The 21,516-nt window shown below is 43.6% G+C and overlaps 1 protein-coding gene across 2 annotated transcripts in view; it reads right to left on the bottom strand.

Moving 5' to 3' along the window:
* SRPK2 (SRSF protein kinase 2) overlaps window positions 1-21,516 on the bottom strand; it is a 704,996-nt gene that overhangs the window by 216,647 nt on the left and 466,833 nt on the right. For both annotated transcript variants that reach the window (XM_078680403.1, XM_078680411.1), the window contains one exon: window positions 8,526-8,680. In XM_078680403.1, the coding sequence (XP_078536529.1) occupies window positions 8,526-8,680 (155 nt within the window). The remainder of the gene's footprint in view (window positions 1-8,525; window positions 8,681-21,516) is intronic.

The following is a 21,516-nucleotide window of genomic DNA, read 5'->3' as shown; positions in this document are numbered from 1 at the left end:
TCCCTCTACTTCCTACACACTTTGCCCTCTGTAACATGAAAGAGAACTATCAGGCTTCTCAAAATCAGTTGCAAATTTCAGGAAATAGTGCAAGGCGTTTTAAAGTCAGGTTAATGAATTAGAAAATGTTGCTGCCTTTCCTTAACGGCAAACCTTACCCATAAGAGGATCTTTATTTTAATTTACATGCGCTGTTGCACCGAGCGTATTTCACATAAAAAGCCCCTCTTGGAGGGTGTGAACTTGTCTCCCTGACTAACTCTCGTGGAAGGATGCCAGACCCTAAGATGGCGGCTTCATGATGTCGAAGAAGGTCTTTCCATACCCGATGTCACCATTAAATTTCAGTACAGAAAGAACCCCTGGAGGTCTGTAAACGAGAGCTGATGAGCAGACAGTATTCCGTGCCCTTAATGAACACGAGCCCGGATAGGACACCCCGGAGATATTCTCCATGTTTATCAATGCTCAATGTCACCGAATGTACCACTGGGTATAAAGTATACAATGCTTTTGCCAAAGAGTTTGTGGGAGAATTTAACACGGACACAACCATGGATGTAAGCATAAATCCAACTGGAGTGGTTCTGTTGTTTACGGCGCCTACATGTTAACTTGGAGGGCCTACCCGTGGCGTAACTGGCACTTGTTGTTTGCTAACCAATTGCTGTAATGAAGACAATCATTGCAGCATCCGTCATACAATGACGTCCAATACTAGGTGAACGCTTTCTTTCGGAATTACATGTTTACCTGCCAGCGTCTTTACTCCGCCTTTCCTCTTTTCCGCATGCTCCTTGTGCCTGCACTGTGCCGGCCTGCCGCCCATCCATTTTTTTTATTTTGCCAATGACGAGCCCGTCTACAGATGACGCCGTACTACGCCTAAGTTGGATGTGATTTTGGAGCCCGCCCCGTGAATTGCCAGCTCGCCTGCTTTTGCAGCTTGATTGTTGACTGCTTCCCTCTCCTTGCTGACGGTGAGCACAGTTGATGCCCGATAATTTTGAATCAGTGAACACTTTTGCCTAATGCCTCATATTTTCTCGGGTAGACTTGGCCTTTTTTTGCCATCTGTAAAGCGCTACTTTGTTCTCGCCCTAGCCTGTGACTGTTTATGACAACCATTTTGGGCCATCTGTTACTGTTGCAATCACGGGGTTTGGCCAATGATTTCCGCACTTGCCTGAATCATTGAGAATGAAAGGGGACTGACCCTCACCTCACCACATAATAAAAGAGAGAGAGCTACTCCGTAGTTTCCCCAACAACTGACTAGGGACTAAGCAGATCCCACCTATAAAATCTGATAGAGGACTAAGCCTGAAGTCTCCAATAACAATTGGGGTAGGACTTCTACAGTGGTCTTATAAGCATCGTCCTAACCAGATGACTCTCACCTATGACATTAATACTCATCTACCTCATTGGATGATTGTTCGATCATAAATGTTTCTCTTCTTTCTGCTTATGAATCTTTTTTTCTTTCTGATACTCTCACTTCTCTAAAGTATCGTTAACCGCTGCTATGCCTTCGGCATTTGTATTCCTTATGCGCTACTTGTACCCAAAGTCCTCTACATCATCTTGATACCTTGTATTTCAAACGTATTTTCGCTTGTTCTTAGTCTTATTTGCATTTTACTTGAATTGTGTCCCGACTTGTACCCTAATTCATCTACCTCATCCTGATGCCAGCTATTTCAAACGTAATTTTGCTAGTTGTTAGTATAATTTGCATTTTACCTGAATGGTGACCCGATTTTTCTGGGCTAATGTCCCTCTACACCCAAATGGATCTGCCTCTTCCAGATTCTATTTTATTATCCCATTTCTAACAATTCTCTGATCTCCCTCTTACTTTTCACATTGTCCACCCTTTTCATCCCAATCATGTGGTCCCCCACCCGGCTGACCACTTTGACACCCTCTCCTCTCTATTGTGTTGACTCAAAATAAGGTGGCTAACGCAGATTTTCTCTCCGCACTCCAACTCATCTCTATCTCAACCCACGGCAATTCAAAGCCCTTGCCCCAGTTTTGTGTCTAATTTTTCTCATTCACCGACTTCTCTCACACCACCCTCGTCCGCTCTCTACCACCATCTTGCACCCCGCAAACCTCTTGCCCGCTCATTCGATCATCCTAGTTGTTTTATTATGCCTCCCTCCAATCACACCCTCACGCCACTGGACACTCTAATCACTAGGTTTGGCTTCAACTCTTGGACCATCCTTTACCCTCCCAACCTCTCTAAAAATGCCAAGAGGAACCTGAAACATAAACTATTAATTTGTCACCAAGAAACCTTATTTGTTGACAATTACCTAAGCCTTACAGCCATTGTTAAAACTAACTACATCTTTTACTTCAGACGCCCCTCCAAATGGAAAAGTATCTTCCTCCGCCACTTACCCATAAAGAAATCTTTCAAAATCCCATATGGCCTGAAGCTATCCACCACATCCCCCACTTTCGCTGGTGAAATTGACATCTCCATCTTCAAATCAGGAAATATCCTCATTCAAGCCTCAGAAAACCACCTCACCATCTTCGAACACCACTTCAACAACCTATACAATCTACTATCCTTACCTACCCATTCTTCTACAGCCGCACAAACACATGAAGTACTCACAACAGCACTGCTTCGGACGCCTACCCCACCTCCCCTTGACTCCTCTGATAGTTTCGAAGTCTCCCAATCCCTGAATGCATCCCACCGATACTACTACACCAGCTCCCGCACTTGACTCTTCCTCATCTTATCTAGTCAACCAAACCCTCTCCCCCCTTTCCTCACTGACCGCTACCCTTTCCACCCCCTCTGACGCTCTCACACCCAACCCCAATCTCGCCCCTCTTGCCCCTCTTTCCTCCTTTCCCCCGCTGTCAGATCCCTATACTCCTTCTCCCAACACACTGAATCCCCTTACCCCTTCACCCTTACCACTCCACGAGGTACACCTATTCCATCCCATCTTAATGATCCCCAACCTCAAAGAGACGAGAGCTCCTCTCTTCACCTGCCACTCTCCTCCTCGTCTTCTCATAGCAACCATCAGGCCTCTGGGACTGTGGACGCTCACACAACAAGCCTTACTCAGGCCAGAATCTGGAACACCCCTCTCGTCCCGCCTCCTGGGTTCCCTCCTCACCCACCGCCCATCCCGCTCTCCCTGGATAATTTGGAACAAGCCCCCATCCCCACAGACCCCCTTTCCTCCTTATCGTCCTCCTTTTTAACCCAATCCCTTCTAAATATAGAAATCCACCTCTCTATCTTGTCGTTGGAACTTTCATCTACAGGAAAGACTTCATCACCCTCTCTGATACTAAAACTGCCAACCATCCCATCTCATTCGGCGACGCTCTTCCCAACTCTTCTCTCCCTCCTCAAAGAGGCACCACTCCTTACGACATCCTTTACTATGGACTCCCTCGTAATTGCCTTCCTATCCCGCCTCAATCGCCGATCCATCCTTCCTCCCTGGACCCAGGGGTCCAAAATAATTCCTACCCACCCAACCCTTTGACTGGTGAATCTCACAAGCCTCTTCCCCCTTTTCTGGTGACCCTAGGGATAAACCCCATCCTTAACGCCGCCGGCTCGCCCAGGCGCCCTCGACCACCCACTGCGACTACGGATCCTCCTACACCTCACTCCACTATCCCCGTGATCCTGGGGATAAGGCGCACCCCCACCTCCCCTGGCTTGCCTAGGCATCCCCTGCAACTCACCTCTGTCCACTCTGAATTCTCTCCTGTTATCAACCTCAAACCCCTTAAATGCATGCTCATCAACTGTCGATCGGCTGCACGTCATGCAACTGAACTCTCGGAGACTATCCTCAGCGAAGCCATTGACATCGCCTTTCTTACGGAAATCTGGCTCAAGGCTCACTCCTGATCTATTCTCGACATGCTCTCCCCCACTGGTTACTCTATCCTCAGAAAAGATAGGCTTGACAAAATCGAGGGGGCCTAGCCATCATTTATAAAGATGATCTCCCACTCTCACTTGTTAAGAACTCCGATCAAACCACTTTCGAATACCTGGCAGCTGAACTTAAAGTTCAGGGGGGCCCCTCTATTCGCCTACATAATATTTATCATCCCCCTGGTGACCTTCTGCCCTTTGTAGATGAACTGTCCGACCTACTTTCCCAAGCATCGATTCCCTACTCCAATAACAACTTCCTTGGAGACTTCAAAATTCACTGGAACCATAATAACGATTCCTCTAACCTCGCCCTCCTCAGATCCGCTAGGAGTAATTACAAAAAACACATCCTTAGTGAAAAGGCCTCCTTCTTCCGCACGCAACTCGATCGAGCCAAGTATAGACCCAGGGAATTAATCATCACTATCGAAAAGCAATCTTCTTCTGCCACCCTCAAGTTGATCGCTACCACTGAAAATTGTGAAGAAATTGTGAATTCTTCACTGAAAAAAGTGCCAAGATTGATGCATCCTTTGATTTAACCCCTCCCCCCCGCAGTGCGTCTCACCCCTCCCTGTCCTCTCACCTATGCCACCTTGCTCTCCTTCGCCCCTTCTAGATCCTGCTCTTCCCCCGCTCACGATCACCACCGGGATCTTTTCCTCCCTAGCCCTCAGCCCAAAAATAATGCATCTTGGCTTTATTTTAGCCCAGTTACCGAGCTAGAAGTCCTCAACATCATCACTAAGCTCAAACCCTCCTCTCATACCTTGGACCCACTTCCCACCAACCTCGTTCAAGACTTAAAGCATATCATCACTCCTTATTGGACTACCATCATCAACTCCTCCCGGGCCACGGGTAGTGTCCCTGTTTCCTTCCAGCTTAGCCAAATCTCACCCGTCCTCAAAAAGGCTACGGCTGACCCCAACGAAATTAACAATCTACGCCCCATCTCTAATTTACTTCTTCTTTCCAAAGCCCTCGAAAAATGCGTCCTGCTCCAACTAGACAAGCACATTGACTCATTCTGCATTCTGGATGTATTGCAGTCAGGCTTCCAAAAGGGTTGCAGCACTGAAACTGCAATGCTCAACATTGTTGATGATATCCATCACTCCCTCGACAAGGGTGAGGCTTCCCTTCTCATCCTTCTTGACCTTTCTGTTGCCTTCGATACTGTCAACCACTCATCCCTCCTCAATGTTCGGTTTGGCCTCAAAGGTCCTGTTCTCAAATGGTTCACTTCCTTCTTCCTTCTTCCAGCACAGAACCCAACAAATCAAAATCAGCAGTTGCCTCTCTAAACCTATCTCCCTTGGTGTTCCCCAGGGGTCTAGTCTCTCTCCTTCTCCATTTAACGTCTTCATGGAGCCCCTCACCCTCATTCTAAAGAAAGCAGGTATTAATTACCACCTCTATGCAGACAACACCCAACATTACTTTAAAATTAAATCCCCTGCAGACAATTTGCACCTCAATGATACCCTAACTAAGATCCAACAATGGTTCCATCAAAATCACCTGAAACTCAACCCTAAAAAAACTGCAGTCATTCTCTTTGCCCCTAAAAAGAACCGGCTCCCCATTCAACACTGACTCTCTGACCTCAATGCTCTCAACTGCTCCCTAGCCACCTCTAGCTCAGTCAAATCGCTTGGAATTAGCATTGACCAAAACATCAGCCTTTCCCCCCAAATAAAAAACGCAGCCAAAGGAGCTCGCTTTTCACTACTACACCTAAAAAAAAAAATCAAACCCATCATCCCTGTTGATGACTTTAAATCTGTTGTTCAATCATTAGTACCCTCCAGATTAGACTATGGTAAGGCTTTGCTAGTAGGTACACCTAAAATCCACCTAGACCCAATCAAGTCGGTCCTCAACCTCGCAGCCAGACTTATCTCAGATTCTAAGAGGTGGGATCACATCTCCCACATCCTCAAAGATCTCCAATGGCTTCCCTTGGACGGCAGATCCATCTACAAGAACGTGTGCATTACGCATAAAGCCTTGCATCCTCAAACCCCACTGTATCTCTCCCAAAAACTTCACAAAGCGGGCTGCTCCAGAGAATTGAGGAGCACCAATGCCCTCATTCTAGTCCCTCCCTTGGTAAACAAGAAATCTACCAAATCACGCTCCTTCTCCTGTAATGCACCCACTATTTGGAACTCTCTCCCCAAAGATCTACGTTGCAACCCCTCATACTTCAGCTTCAAAAAATATCTCAAACAACACCTTCTCCTCAAATACTGGGGTCCTTAATCTCGTCACCTATCAGATGTTTCACAACCTGCCCCTTATGGTACCATGTTGCTCTCTGCATTATACCTGACCCGCCCCCTCCGCCTGTCTACCCACATATACCCTTATCCTCCTTCCACCTGTTCACTTATATACACCTCATACACCTTCATATTATCTTCTCTCCTTTCTCCCTCCTCAGCTCCACCGTATCCCCATTCCTTCTCCCAATTACCCCTGTCCTACCATGCTTGCACAGATATCCAATTCCTAGTTTGGTACTAAATGTTACTGCCTATTTCTTTTATTTTGAATTGATTGTTCTTTACATTTTACTCTTAAATTTTGCTTTTCCTTTTTGTTCGAATGTATAATTGATTTGTTTGCTCTTGTCCTCTCTTGTCCTTCTCCTGTAAAGCGCTCTGATGCCCTTGGGTCTAGCCAGCGCTATATAAAACCTTTTTAAATAAATAAAGAATGCAAGGGTCCTGACCACTTCGTGGGATTAGGTGTTCCCAGGGATCCCAAGCCTTAAAACATGTTTCATAAATGTGTTCTGCATCTCTGAGAGCCTGAATACACCAGAAATTGTAATTCGTATAATCTCAGGCATTACACCCAGGACTGAAGAGCATTCTGACACAGAAAGTGATTTAAAAAGGAACTTTCCTATTGGCCATACGACCTTTAATAGCAGGAATATATAACTGTACTTACTGGAAGGCTGGATCCATGCCAGATGTTGGCTCATGAATCAGAACAGAACCCATTTATACAAGCAATGGTTATTCTGAAAAATCCATCATAAATCCAGCAGTCTTCAAACTATGCTGGACTGTGTTGCTTTAAAGCAATGCTCTCATATGCGAGTAGGTACAAAAGGGGGTGGTGATGGACGGAGCATCTGAATCAATCAAACACTCACACCCAGTCAAAAGATCTGGGTTTAATCCATCACCGTTCTTTAGCCCACTCTGCCACCCCAGTTCAGACATGGCTATATGCAAATCAGTCTGACCCAGTGCCTCATGGGAACAGTCCAGCCCGAACTGCCAAGCCATCTCTTCCCTGGACCGGAAACAAGCTTCCGAGGACCGGTTTCTGGCATTACAGCCGTCTTCAGCCCGGCTTGCTTGAATCCAGTGGCAAAGTGAGCAAGGGACTCACGTCTGAGCATACCCTGCCACACTTATGGCGGCCAAAAGCGGTACAAAAGGGGGTGGTGATGGACGGAGCATCTGAATCAATCAAACACTCACACCCAGTCAAAAGATCTGGGTTTAATCCATCACCGTTCTTTAGCCCACTCTGCCACCCCAGTTCAGACATGGCTATATGCAAATCAGTCTGACCCAGTGCCTCATGGGAACAGTCCAGCCCGAACTGCCAAGCCATCTCTTCCCTGGACCGGAAACAAGCTTCCGAGGACCGGGCTGATGAGAGGTGTTACCTCGAAACCGGGCCGGTCCTCGGATGCTTGTTTCCGTTCTGGGAAGGACATGGCTTTTGTAGTTCGGACTGGACTGTTCCCATGGGGCACAGGGTCAGCGCTGATTTGCATATCGCCATTGTCTAACCCAGGGTGGTGTGGAGTGGATTTGGGCCCAGATCTTTGGACTGGGGTGAATGTGTGACATTGATCCACATTCTGTCCATCATTGTTGTGTTTGCAATTACCGCTCTAAGTGTACTGGGGATGCTCAGACGTGAGTCCCAGGCACTCCACACCACTGGAATCAAGCTAGCCGGGCTGATGAGAGGTGTTACCTCGAAACCGGGCCGGTCCTCGGATGCTTGTTTCCGTTCTGGGAAGGACATGGCTTTTGTAGTTCGGACTGGACTGTTCCCATGGGGCACAGGGTCAGCGCTGATTTGCATATCGCCATTGTCTAACCCAGGGTGGTGTGGAGTGGAAAAACGATGGATTTGGGCCCAGATCTTTGGACTGGGGTGAATGTGTGACATTGATCCACATTCTGTCCATCATTGTTGTGTTTGCAATTACCGCTCATATGCGAGTAGGCATGGATACAACATTCTGAAGTTTGAAGGATTATGTACTTCTCTAGCCAACACTCCTTGGAATCTTAATTAGTGTGACACATTGCCTCCAGAAACATGATGTTTTGTTCGCTGGAGGAGTTGTTAATTTGCTTGGAAACTGGGACACACCTAATTGAAACATCTTATAATTCTTCAGACTGCTGCGTCAGATGACATTTATGAGGCATGAATGCACGGAGTTGCTAACACATAAATGTACCTTTCAATGTACAACATTGGATAAAGTAACTACCTATGACTCGTAATCAGACAAGAATGTCTTCACACACACCTTTGCAGTAATCCGCAGGATCTTCTTGTTCCTCATCGTCAGAACCGAGAATCTCCTCCTCTGGCTCCTGAGGTATTGGTTCCGGCAAAGGAGGCGGAGGCGGTGGCGGAGGCGGTGGCGGTGGTGCAGAGGGAGCTTTCTGCTGAGGCTCTGGCCTGCAAAACAGAAGATGGTTCTTTAGGAAAACAGAAAAGTGAGCTTACAATATTCCAGTCAAAGTTTACACAAATATATTGCAACATCCAGGGCTAGGAAGAAGCTTTTACTTAGTATACTGCTCCAGTGAGACGCCATTTTAAAAAAGATACCATAAAAGATACCAGGGAGCTGGCTTTACTTCCAAATATTATGGCAAGCTAGCCATCTGAAACACTTGTGTGTCAGGGGTTTCTTTGGTTATTTCCAGGTTGGCCTGTGTGTTATTTTACCAATTTAATACTGTGTCTAGAGTGGTAAAAGGCTTTGGTCATTTTTCAGCTCAGTGTAGATGGCACGTGCCAATCCTATTCGTAAAAACTTTGTTTCAAAACATGGCAAAAGGCTTTGTTATTCTCTAGTTCAGCGTGGATGGCACAGAACTAATCCTATGCTTAAAAACTATGCTAGAGCTAAAGGCAATTGAGGAGAGCAGATTCAGAGTGCCCATGGTGTCGCAAGGTGCTCCATATAAAGGAGCTGCTCTCCACCTAAACTACCTACAGTTCCATGCTCCTAGATAGATACATAGATACATAGACAGATAGATCAAATAGGTATCGCATTTTTTTTAAAATATCGAAATAACTTAAAATAAACAATTTAGAATTATTAGGAATAAGCGAAGTTAGCTTCGGTAGAACGTCTTGATTAGTAGAATCTGGGTCAAAAAGGCAGTTTCACTAGTTTTCCTCTAAAAACTTAGGATCAGGTGAGAGATTGAGGCGCTAATATTTTAATATCACAAATATTTTATTCATATATTCCCTCTCTGGAATTGCTGAAGCCTGAGGGTGGATCTGGGAAATGCCAGCCCACGAAGGCTACCAGTTGTGAAGTAGTATGAGCTTTTGGAGGGATGAGCATGTACTCTGACTGTGCAGTTCAGTACTCTGGTCCCGGCTTTAGATGTACACCAAACGTGAGGTTTTCTGTATTATTGTGCGGTTACTGTGTGGCTAAAAATGAGCGCAGCACCAGAAAAATGCAATTATTGGGAGTGACAATAAAAAGACTTTCGTAGCAAAATCCACACAAAGCTACAACCATCAGGAAGTCGCTAAAAATGGAGAAATAAGTGTCTACTGCACTGGTGGGCCACTCCACCGTAGTTCATTATTACAATACCATATAACCGATATTGCTTTCATTCTCGTTTGTGTAATTCTAAAGCCAGTTGAACTTTTAAAAATACATCTTTGTTTCGAAACTACAGGCCTGTTGCCTTGGTATAGTTAGTTTCTGGTTAATTATTAAAAGCTCGGAAACATCAAGTATTCACCTGAAAGACTATATAGAGCATCAATGTAGAATTATCTTTTAAAACGTGGATTTTAGACAGTGGAAATGAAATCAAACAAGACAGCTCACTGAGCAGGGCAAGAATGTGTTATCCACCTTCCACAGTCTCCTTCTACCCACTCCTGATCTGCCTCTGGGACATGTGTATGAATCTCATCTGTCCCGAACACCAATCTGCCCCACCTGCTAAATTTCGAAAAGATACATTAAGCTTGTGGACTGCGTTTGGCATTAGTTAAGACCTTTTGATTTTATTAAAATTATATATATATTTATTTTGTGGCTTGCTTTCATCCAGCCCTTTTCATTTAGTGGTCTGTTACTGTGCCATGCACATTTTCTTCAGCCCACTGCAACATCCAACAGGAGAACATTGGTGAGCCTGCCTGCCATTGGCTAAGTTCACTGTTAACCCTCGGCCATCTGGCCTTCCTCTATTGGGCCTTCCACACACAAAGTAGTTCTACCCAGTGCCAGGAACTAGTATGGCAATTTATGCTTTGAGATAAAAAAATATTGTTTTTAGCCAGTTTTATTTACGTTTTCTATTGACATGGGTCAAGTAGCTGCCCAAGCAATAACCTTTATTAAAAACCATGACAGAACAAAACAGGCATTGGCAAAGCCAAAAGGCTGCCAACCAACGCAAGATCAGGTGGCTTTGCCAATGCCTATTCTGCTTTGCGAGGCGCCCAATGGTTCAGACTTCACAAGGTCCTAAGGCATTTTGGTTTAGAATGTATTTCTTTGGTGAGTGACCATGGTAGTAGAGAGTGGACTGTAATTGGGTTATGCCTAATCTAGGTTTCAAGCACATACATTCAAAAGAACTCTATTTTGCGTCATCATATTATGCAAGTTAATAGACAACTTTTTTGATGGTCGTAAATGGGCAGCAGGCACAATAGTTCACATCCTACGTCCTCTTGATCGGGAGCAACATGAGTGACAACAGCAGATGAACTCATTGAAAGTCCAGTGGCTCCAACTAGAGTGCTGGAGGTAAGCAAAGTACAAGGGGATCCACATAGGGTTTCCAGCCAAGGGGTGGCACAGTAGTTCTTCAGGCGTCCATCTTGGTGGGTGTGGGGGATTGGAGAATAAAAAAATGGAGACCTCCATACATAATAGATTCCTAACTATTTAAGGAAAACCACTGTTGTGACTGTCAATTATTTCAACGGCGTTACCGAACACATTGTGCACAATTTAAAATCAGTACAACACAAAGCCAGCACTTTCATGTCTTGAATAATGTCTAATAAATTCACAGAATCCAGTGAGGAACCTCAGTACAAATGTTTCGTAAACAGAATGTTGCTCCCTGAGGTCTAAGGGTGGGTGAGCTGATGAGGCGCTGCTGTTTAGGCGCGTCATAATGTGTGCGTCCTTGGTCAACGAGTTAAAAGTTAATGCACTGTTATGACACCAATAAACACAGGATGTGGCTTTGCGGCGGGATTTTCAGGAAGTGGTGCTGGGGAGAAACAGCTTGTTTATACTTTAACCCTATTAACGCTATGAACTGCAGTTGATCCTTTGTGTTTACTTACTACTACACATCCGTTAGCAGAAGGCCATGTTTTCTAACAGCAGCTGTTGCCAGGTAATGCAATTATGGGCCAACTATTAAATGCTCACAAATATCTAACAGTCAACAAAACAAATTTATAAAGATCGTCAATGTAGAATGTTCTTAAAAGTATGAATTCACTACAAAATTTATTCAAGCAGGCAACACATATCAAGAGCCAGGCTAGGGTTTGTAAATGAAGTAGCACTCAAATCGAGACAGACTGGGGAAATCCAGGAAAAGATCAGTTGAGTGCACTACTTCTCTCTTATCTTATTAAAAATAGAAATATGAAAATATTCCCATAAATTCAACAAATAATCTCTAACAGAGAGACACTCTTGGAAGGTCAGGACAATGTTCCATGCAATGCTCTGCTTAACCATTGTGCTTCCATTGCCACCAACTTGAAAACATTACTAGAAATCAGTTAGTGGTGGTTTTATGTTCAATGCGCCAGATATAGCAACTCTCGCCGAGACACCAGTTTGACAAATATCAGAATGTTGAGGAAAATAGAACTAAACATACCCATTGAAAGTAAACCTTTTCAAAAAGCAGGTTTTGATTTTGCTGGCCATCATCTCATTATCACAATTTGAACAGTCCAGAGGTGCAGTGCTACATCATTTGCTGAGGACTCAGAAGAAGGGGATACCTGGTGCCTTCTGGTGTTCGGAGATGGAGCACGGTTATTTGTAGTGAACTTTATCACGTGCACCTCATCTCATTAGTTCACTTGATTCCCAATCAATTCACAGTAGCTAATCTGTAACTGATGTACACCATAAAATGTCTAATTACCTAGGATTTTAGGCTAGATTTAGAGTTTTGCGGATCGTGTTACCCCGTAACAAACGTGATGGAAATCCCATCTGCCGTATTACAAGGCAGTTACATCCCAATGGCATGTGTAATACAGCGGATGGGATATCTGTCATGTGTGTGATGGAGTAACCCGTCTGCCAAACTCTAAATAAGACCCTTAGTCTTCTTCCTGGATCACTCAAAGGCGGCCTTCCCAAAGCAAAAGTGTTAGATGCAACTTCAGCACTACCTCGGTCAATGGCTTAATGGTTCTTAGCACACCCCTATTTCTCTCCAGAAAATAACACAGCTAGAAAAAAAGGTCAGTAACAAAGTTTTGACTTGGTCCCACTGCCAATGACATTTTTGAGAATTATTTTCACTACTGTTGTTTTAATTCGGTTCACTCAAAGAAAAATATTTGATGCTAGAACCCGCCAGACCCCTTTCCTCGCTTTTTTTTAATGACCAGTTCTATTCACCCCTTAACTATAACAAATGTTTTAGTCAGGCTAATGCGCATAAAGCAAAAACAATCCTTGTTCTTTCACTACATGTCCCTGTAGGGCCCAGAAGTAACTCTTAGCAAAGTCTCCAGAGCTCAGCTGGCCGTCCTGTGTTCTGACTAATCTGCAGCTACTGAAACACTCAGTGACTCTTTTCTCCTCCAGTTTAGTAACTCGTAACTTTGCAATTTGAATCAGGCTCTTTTACCTGCACAGCCTGGAGCTTTAATCAAACATACCCATCAACCTTTACTCTACTGTAGTGGCCCAACATGCAGACTCTCGTTTTTAATGTACACTTTATTTTGATCATCTGTGCACTTAGAAACATTTAGACACCACTAGAGTTGGAAAGAGTCACAGGCATTTGGTTTTGCCAGGGATGCCCTATGCTTTTTATTTAGCAAGTGATTAGGAAGGTATGAACTTTAAAAAATATGGCAGGCTGTCAAGTAGGACAGAGTTGTTAGAATAAAAGTCTCTTCATTCATTTTTACAAAAGTACTTTTTTTATTCAACAGTAATTCATGGGAAAACAACCTAAACGCACATCAGCGCCCCCGCCCCCTGACCACCGGGGAAAATGTTACCACCAATCTCTTGTGTACCCACAGCTCCTGAAAACGCAGCAGCATCCCATCACGCCTCAACTTTACCAATAGACCGTTATCACCAGATCAGCAAACTACACTCTGATGATCAGCACAAAGTGTGCCCTGCGTCAATAGCCCTTCAGCCTCCCACCTCGGCTCATTACTTGTCTCAGAATTCCCTTCAACAGCATTAACAGCGTTGGGACTAATTGGATTCTTTCCCTCTTCTCTCCCCATACCATGTGCATTTTACTGAGGAGAGCTGTGGGTGCCATGATTCACAGATACTACAGCAATGAATAAGTAACGCAGACCCACACACTAAAAACATAATGGTCTGCTGCGCAGTCCACTGGCACCCAGGTCTCACATCTTATAACCCAATGTTCTCAATAATAGACATGATTTACCAGCCACTGTATGCAGAGAAAAACAATTGGACAACTGAAAATTACACCCAGAACCATATGTATAAAAAAAAGCTCAAACTCAGGTCCATAAATATGACAGGAATGAAACAGGCAAGGATATGCCCTGGATTAGAGGACGGTGGCACTGAATTAAAAGATTAACAACCTCATTCTTAATTTTTTCCTCCAAATACCTTCTGACAGAAAATACAAGTCATTACTGGACTAAAAAGGGAAAGAGCAAGACTCCTCAATAGTGTAGGGTACACATTTACAAAGAGATATCAGACAGATAAGAAAACAAACCTAGTGATCGCTTATGTACCCTAGACACACATAATTATAATTCATATTAGCGCAGTCGTTGCTTCACTCCTAGAGGTTTTTAGCCACCATCAAAAACTGACTTACATCCAGATTTAGTGAACCCACCCTGAGGGAGGCACACAGTCACATCAGTACCCTAAAAACCTAATTTGGAGAAGGAAGAAAGGTGCTGTGAGAATTTTGCAGGCCCGCCCTGGAGAGGGCAAAAATTAATTTATAGAATCAAGAACCAAAAGCAAGTACCAGTACTGTAAATCTGTCTTGGAAAGGGACGAAAGTATCTGTAAAAGCAAGTACCAGAAGCAAGCATCAGTACCATAAGGCCAGACTTGAAGAGGGAAAAATGACATGTAAAAGCAAGAACGAGAAGTAAGCACCATTAATGTAAAACCTGGTTTAGAAAGGGATGAAAGGGAATGTAGAAGCAAGGACCAGCAGCACAAGGCTTGTTTGAAGAAGGCAGAAAGTGTGCGTGAAAGCAATACCCACAACAAAGCACCAGTGTCAAAGTCTAGCTTGGAGAAGGAGGAAAGGCGCTGCAGAGAGAAGCACTAGAAGCAAACACCAGTGCCATAAAGCCGATTTGGAGAGGGGAGAAAGGGTATGTAGAAGTATGGACCAGTACTTTAAGGCCAGACTACGAGGGGGAAGAAAGGGTCTGAAAAAGCAAGTGCCATAACTAGAGTATTACAGAAACTTGCCATGTGATTAGATCGAATTATCAACTGATCAGGAACACAGCCCTCTGAAAATAAACTCCAACCTGCAGAGAACACTAGGGGCAAAAGGGTTAATATCCAGGATCTGTGTGTGACACAGGCTTTACAAGTTTCATGCTTTAGATGACACCACAAAAGAGCAATGTTGATTCTGGGAGGACGTATAGTAAAATGCTACTTCCAAAGACAAGGTGTTTCACAGGCATGCATACATATTACACTCTGTTATTTCGAGTATCTAACCAGTATGGGAAAGCAGCTAGCTAGGAATATCTACAACTGCGGCTCTCATGTGGCTAACAGCAGAGACCTCGCAAACCGCTTAATTTCCAAGTGATAAATCGATATACTCTCTTGAAAAGTCTGGTTCGACATTTTTCTCAAGGAAAGCGGAATGTTATGGGTGTTTCTCCTGAGAAAAAAGTACCTGGTTGAAGGAGAAGACAGACAACAACTTCTGTGAAAGTCAGTCAGTGGTCATACAGTTGCTCAAAAAAGCATACATTTGACTTACCTACTAATTAGAAAGGTTATCAAGTTTGCACTCTTTGAAGTTACAGATTTCAAAAACAGTTATCACTGGGATCAAAGATGGGCGAAAGGGGCTAAGGTAAAAATTCCAAATGAAGTCAGTTCTTATTAGATATAGCACAAACTAATATTTACTTGTATTTCAGGCCACAACTGCCCAAGCAAGCAAGAACAAAAAACAACACAAGTTTTGAATTATGTAAGTAATAATTAAACTCGCAGTTCTGTCTCGCCAACAACGCCCAGGACTCTCAGAAAACAAGGTTCATCATTTCGTAGAATTACACCTCCTCAGATGTTATTCCTTCTAAGTGCCATCCCACAAAGTAAGAGATAACGACTGTGGATGCATAATTTGCCCCCTTTTTGGGCTCAGTGGAGGGTCCTATGGCATAGACTGGAGATGAAAATGCCAGACGTGATGAGCCTGACCTAGGGGAAATATCAGCAAGAGGAGAGCAAGGTTGGTTTAGATTTTCAGACTAACCTGAACTTAACTGGAAGAGAGAGGGATCAGAGATATTCCTTAGAAGGACAAAATTGAGTATGTATCAAAAAGCCCTCTGCACTGCCCATCCTGCAGAAACAAGTCTGTGTTAATGACTGAAAAGTGCATTCAGAACATGCAGTTTAAGCTCTCATTAAGGCTGCAATCGTTTTGCCAATCCAGTCTGTATGCATGATGCCTTTCCTTGTCAAGTGCAAGATAACGAGCACAAACTTTTTATTTGGAGTCGAGGCCCGAAAGGGAAGAACAGAAGAGATTTTAACCTAATCCTGTGCGAGTTTGGAAAATTGCTGTTGTGACGGCCCATGGAGTAAATACAATAACTTGCTGCACTTGAAGGAGAAATGTTCATTAGCGACAGGTGAACTGATGCGAGACTGGAGACATCGATATGCAGCTCTTTTCTCTTCTATCAGCCACAAGTCAGATCAGAGGAAAAAAGTTTGGAAGTGGGATGGTAACATTTAAAACTTGTGGGAATACACATTGAATCTGGCTAGAGATTAGATTTATACCCACCTGACAAGTCAATTAGCTTTACGACCCATGCGTTCCTCTACTACAATAACCTAAATGTACAACATAGCTTGGATACTGGGAGGAACCTTTCAAGGGAGCATTTCTATAAACCGACAACTTGCAGAAGGCTCTAAATAAATGGGAATCTGTCCACTGGGAAAGGGGATCTAATGGAAACGGAGTAGTCTTTGGGCCTCGGAGTCATAACAGCGTGTTTTAGGTTTAGTGATAAAACATGCAGAATTTCACTATTAGAAAATGTCTCGCTGGGCATGACTACTACACCTGTCAAGATCATAAACTGGTAACAAGAGTTGCTGATCGTCCTCAATATGAGAAATTTCTTGGCTTCATGGGTTTTTGGAAGGTATCATCTTTAAGGTCGGGGTCACACACCATTTTGTTTTCTCAATGTGGGGAATGCATATGCTACAATGACCCTCATATAATTATCGGTCTTCATTATGTGAGTTGGAACCGTGCATAAATTGGTGGAAGTTCGATTTTCTGCTACTCAATCAGGCATAAACAGTTATAAACTTGATCCTCCTGTCCTACCTACTACTGTATAGCCTAGTGCTTCTACTCTGCGAAAACCGCAGACAGTAAGTACTTCAGATGAAAAAGCTAAAACAATAAGAAAAAAACTGAGTGCAAACTCCTTTTGGGTCTTCAAGTCAACTGCTTCCATGTTATGTAAACTGCACCATGGAGGGACCAATATAGTCCGTAAGAGTGCTTAATTTGAGCTGGTGGGGGCAACCAGCACTTATTTTTGGGGACTGACTTAATTTTACACCTCATGCACTTACCGAGAGCAAGACAAAGAAGAAAGACAGGGGAAGAGAAAGAAGGAAAAAAATGTCACAAAGGGAGAAAGGAGGAACCTGCAAGACAAAGAAAAAAGGGAGAGGGAGTGGATTAGCGAGGCATAAGGTGGATTCAAAGTGAAACAGCCTTGGTATTCCTCACACCAACATATAACTGCACCAGCCCGGGGAACTCATCAGACTTTTGGGCACCAGCACTCATTCTTTTACAAATTAAGCACTGGACTAAGCTTGCAAACTAAAATACACACTAAACAAATCTTGCACTTTCAAAAAAACGTACTGTTCATTTGTTTTCATTGGGAAAAAAACAACCAAGCAACACACTTTTATGGAATGAAAATGTTTCATGATATTTTGATATCAAGACTGTGATATTTCCTTCCTATGATGACGTTACACGTCATCATGGCAGGTAAGGTCAAAGGGAAAAAACACTCAAATCACAAAACTTGTCTTGTAGCATAGCACAAGCCGCAGAGCGGAAAGCCTACACATTCATTAACAAAGCACTGCTGGATAAGTAAAACAATTAGTCGTAAGAGAAACAGTAGTTACAACTACATTGCCGCAGCTCCCGTTCCTACAAGCGTCAAACAAGAAATTCAGGTTGGTTGTTGTACCTGGTTCTATCCAGGAGTAACAGTGCCTCATTCATGTGTCGCAAGTCTCCTACGTACCTGCCCAATACAATATCTGCATTCATGGATGGACCGCCCACGGTTTACCTACCATTCACATGGGACAAAAGAGCAGGATTATGACAAACTGCCACTGCACAGAGCGCGGGAAACTGCAGACAGCGGCACAAGGCGTGACTCGGTCTGGGGAAAACACATTCCTGTACTCAATGGCCAACTGCAGGCTGTGATAGGATGACCTATGTGGTGGAGCCAACCCTTGTTCAATCTACCCTGCGTGTTTAAATGGGATTCTCCCATTACCCAGCCTACTCTTTACAAAGCGATCCCATTTGTCTCGGTATTACCCTTACTTTCTCAGTACTATTGCTATTAGGGGTTTGCCACAGGCTTTTTGAATCCGTGTTCTGATTATATTTCCACTACTTCTGCACATCACATATTATTTCTATGGAATGTAGTTGTTATATGAATTGTATATAAATATATTCTAATGAAGTTTCTCTCCTGTTGCTGTCCTCTTCGCTAACAACTGGTAGCTTTTTGAACCACGTCTAGTTGTTTCGGTGTTTGAATGTTTCTATCATATTCCTGCTTCCTTAATAAGCATGCTGAGATTCTCACATCTTCTTGCATGGCTCGTCACGAACCTCTAACCTCTGGTTCATGTAAGTTCTCCATGCGAGCTCCTCTTGGAGGGGTTTGCAATCTGCCTCTATCGCTCTGCGCATGTGAAGCCTGGATGCCTACACAATGCTCCACGTCACCTCGCCCCTAATGTGGGCAGTGGTTAAACAGCCATCTTCTATTTCAGACGACACCTATCACAATGCACCTTAAAACCAGCCTGTCACACCGTTGAGCCACGTGCATCTCATCAGATATCGCAGCCTCCGCATCCTTCTCTATGCAGTGGCCATCCAAGCTCTCTGCCCATCTAGCTTTCCTCGGTCTTTACTAATGCAGCCTAAATGAGCAGTTTTTGCATGCAGCAGCACAGGGCCATGGTTGCCATCTCCCAAGTCACATTTCAAGCTTTTAAGTCACTATTAAGTTATATTTACAAATTGGAACTTACTATTAGCCATCTACTCCATAGTATTGCTTAAATACACACAGACGAGGCCAAAGCATTGCTGCATTGTTTTTGTCATGTGTGTTTACGTCTCGCTATCAGACAGGTTTATGCTGTTTTTTTGTGTAAGACCTCTTGTGGACCATACCAAAAACTTGCAGTGGACTTACAGCCTGCCTACTGCTTACCACTGGTTGGCTTTATTGCCACTCATTTGATTCCTTTGATTAGATGACTTGTATTCTTTCACTGCTCAGAATCCGAGCACTACTTTTCCTTCTTTCAGTACTCCATGAGAGTTCACGTTCTCTAGCTCTCTGCCCAATATGCTGTGTCCCCGAAAAACCTGCCCTCCTCCTGCATTCCATGTTGCTCACTCATTCCTCTCCCCAAGTGCGTACACTGCTTAATACACACTCTCCCTTGCTTTTCTTTTTCATTGTTGTTGTTTTTTTTTGCCCACCTCCAGCCACAGCTTCTTATGCCTCAATAGCTCCCAGGTCCCCACCTACTTTCTGTTGTTTCTCCCCCACTGCTCCCAACAACCTGTTCCTAAGTTGATTGCTGAAGCCCTTGCGGTCCTGTACCTATATTTGTTTTTGTTAATTTTATTTTTTTCAGCGGACTTGGCTGCTGCCCTTTGCTACTGGGCTGTACCACACTGCAAAAAGTAATTTTGCGCAACTACATTTAACAAAAAACAACAATCTGATACAAATAGCATATGCCATATTGGACCAATAAACAAACAAAACCAGATAAAGGGGCAACTATGCTGAGGTGTGATAAGAATGAGTGAAGTACTGCAGTTGCTGAAATCAACACTAGTAGTGTTGGCTTCTAAGATTTACAGGCTGTAACTGAGATCCACCAAATGTTTAAAGAAGAAACCATATTTGGCTTTCAACAGTAATTATGGTATTTCTGCTCTAAATGATTAATTAAATGAAAGGTAACCACTTGAAATTGTGCAGCCTGTCGTGGACAACAGTAATGCCAACAATATTTGAAAATGAAACAGTAAAGTAGAGTGGTTGGGAGCCTTGGAGAGTGGTGATATTCTATTACTCCCAATTGTTACATTACTAAAAGATCCATTAGTCCAGGGATTCTTAACCCAGTCACATATACACTTATTTTCCTTTACTAACCCATGTGCAACAATCTAATGATCCGGTTTACTCGAGTTCTCATGAAGGCTAAGTTATTAAAAACTTCTGGGGAGCCTATTTTAAGGTCCTATCCGACATGTTTGAGGAACACTCCCTTACATCATGACACTTTCTCCAAAACATAGTATTTGTGTCGCTTGAAGTGAGTGAAACACAAAAATCAACAGGATGTGCCTCTGTGACACTGACAGGATAATTCCATTTTACTTTCTCTACAAATGAAAAAAAAGACCATCATTAATGGAGAACATGAATTACTAATAATTAACATAAAATATATATATCGGCATACATGGCTTACATTGTGTTTGGAAGCCCTGTTTCACAAGATGGCCCAATTTTATATTGATCTTAATTACATCAAACTGTTTTATATTGATCATGCTTACTTCAATCGAGTAATCTTTGTCTTAACGAATCTAAAGACCGATATCAGGGCTAAATTATGAACAGGTATTACAACTGATTTGCTTGATAAAAACATAACATTTACGCCAATGTGCTTTTTTACAATAAACTACACCAAGAAGTGTTCTCCCTGGTGGGACTGGATGGTAAACAGGTGGTGAGAAAGAGGTCAGGAAATAACAGTGAATGGGTCAGAAGGGACCGGAGACCAGTCTGCTATGTCTCCTCTCCATTGGTGTTCTTACAACTGTGCCTCACACCCACAATTCTAGGTGCCTGCAGTTAAAGGCTGGGGTGAACTGTTGAAGAAGGGGGAGGGGGTATGCATAGGACAGGACAGTCAACAACCTGGGAGGGAAGCTGTAGCCAGCCCTTCTCTGCCCAATGGCATCCGCCTTGACAAGGACCTCTTCTAGCCCACAGACATCTCATTGGTCCCATCTGTTGTAATGGTTCAGTAGGGGGGCTGACAGATCTGTCAACTGGCTCAGAGGGAAACAGATATTCCAGTTCTGGATTTTCCCCTTGTTCTTCTGACCCATTAACAATACACTGATTGGAATACTTATTTGGGGAATTATGTGACTCCCCAACTAAAGAACTGGCCATGTCCCGTGATGGACCTGTAGGACAACATATACGATGATCCGGATATGAGTGATTGGTATGGGACTCTATGGACAATATAATACGTGTGACTGATTTCTGACTCCGCCTGTTTTGTTCATTCATTCAGCGCCCCTCCTATGATTTTGACTTCTCCAGTCGCTGAAAAGGATATTAGATACAATATTTTCAACAGGTATGAGAGGCTAACCTTAACAAACTTCTAATACAGATTGTTTCCTAACCGAATATAACATCCTCAGCCATTG

Source organism: Lissotriton helveticus, chromosome 1_1, assembly GCF_964261635.1.
Source record: "Lissotriton helveticus chromosome 1_1, aLisHel1.1, whole genome shotgun sequence".
Lineage (NCBI taxonomy): Eukaryota > Metazoa > Chordata > Amphibia > Caudata > Salamandridae > Lissotriton > Lissotriton helveticus.
The sequence above is the reverse complement of the archived record's forward strand: the minus strand, read 5'-3'. Positions and strand labels throughout refer to the sequence as shown.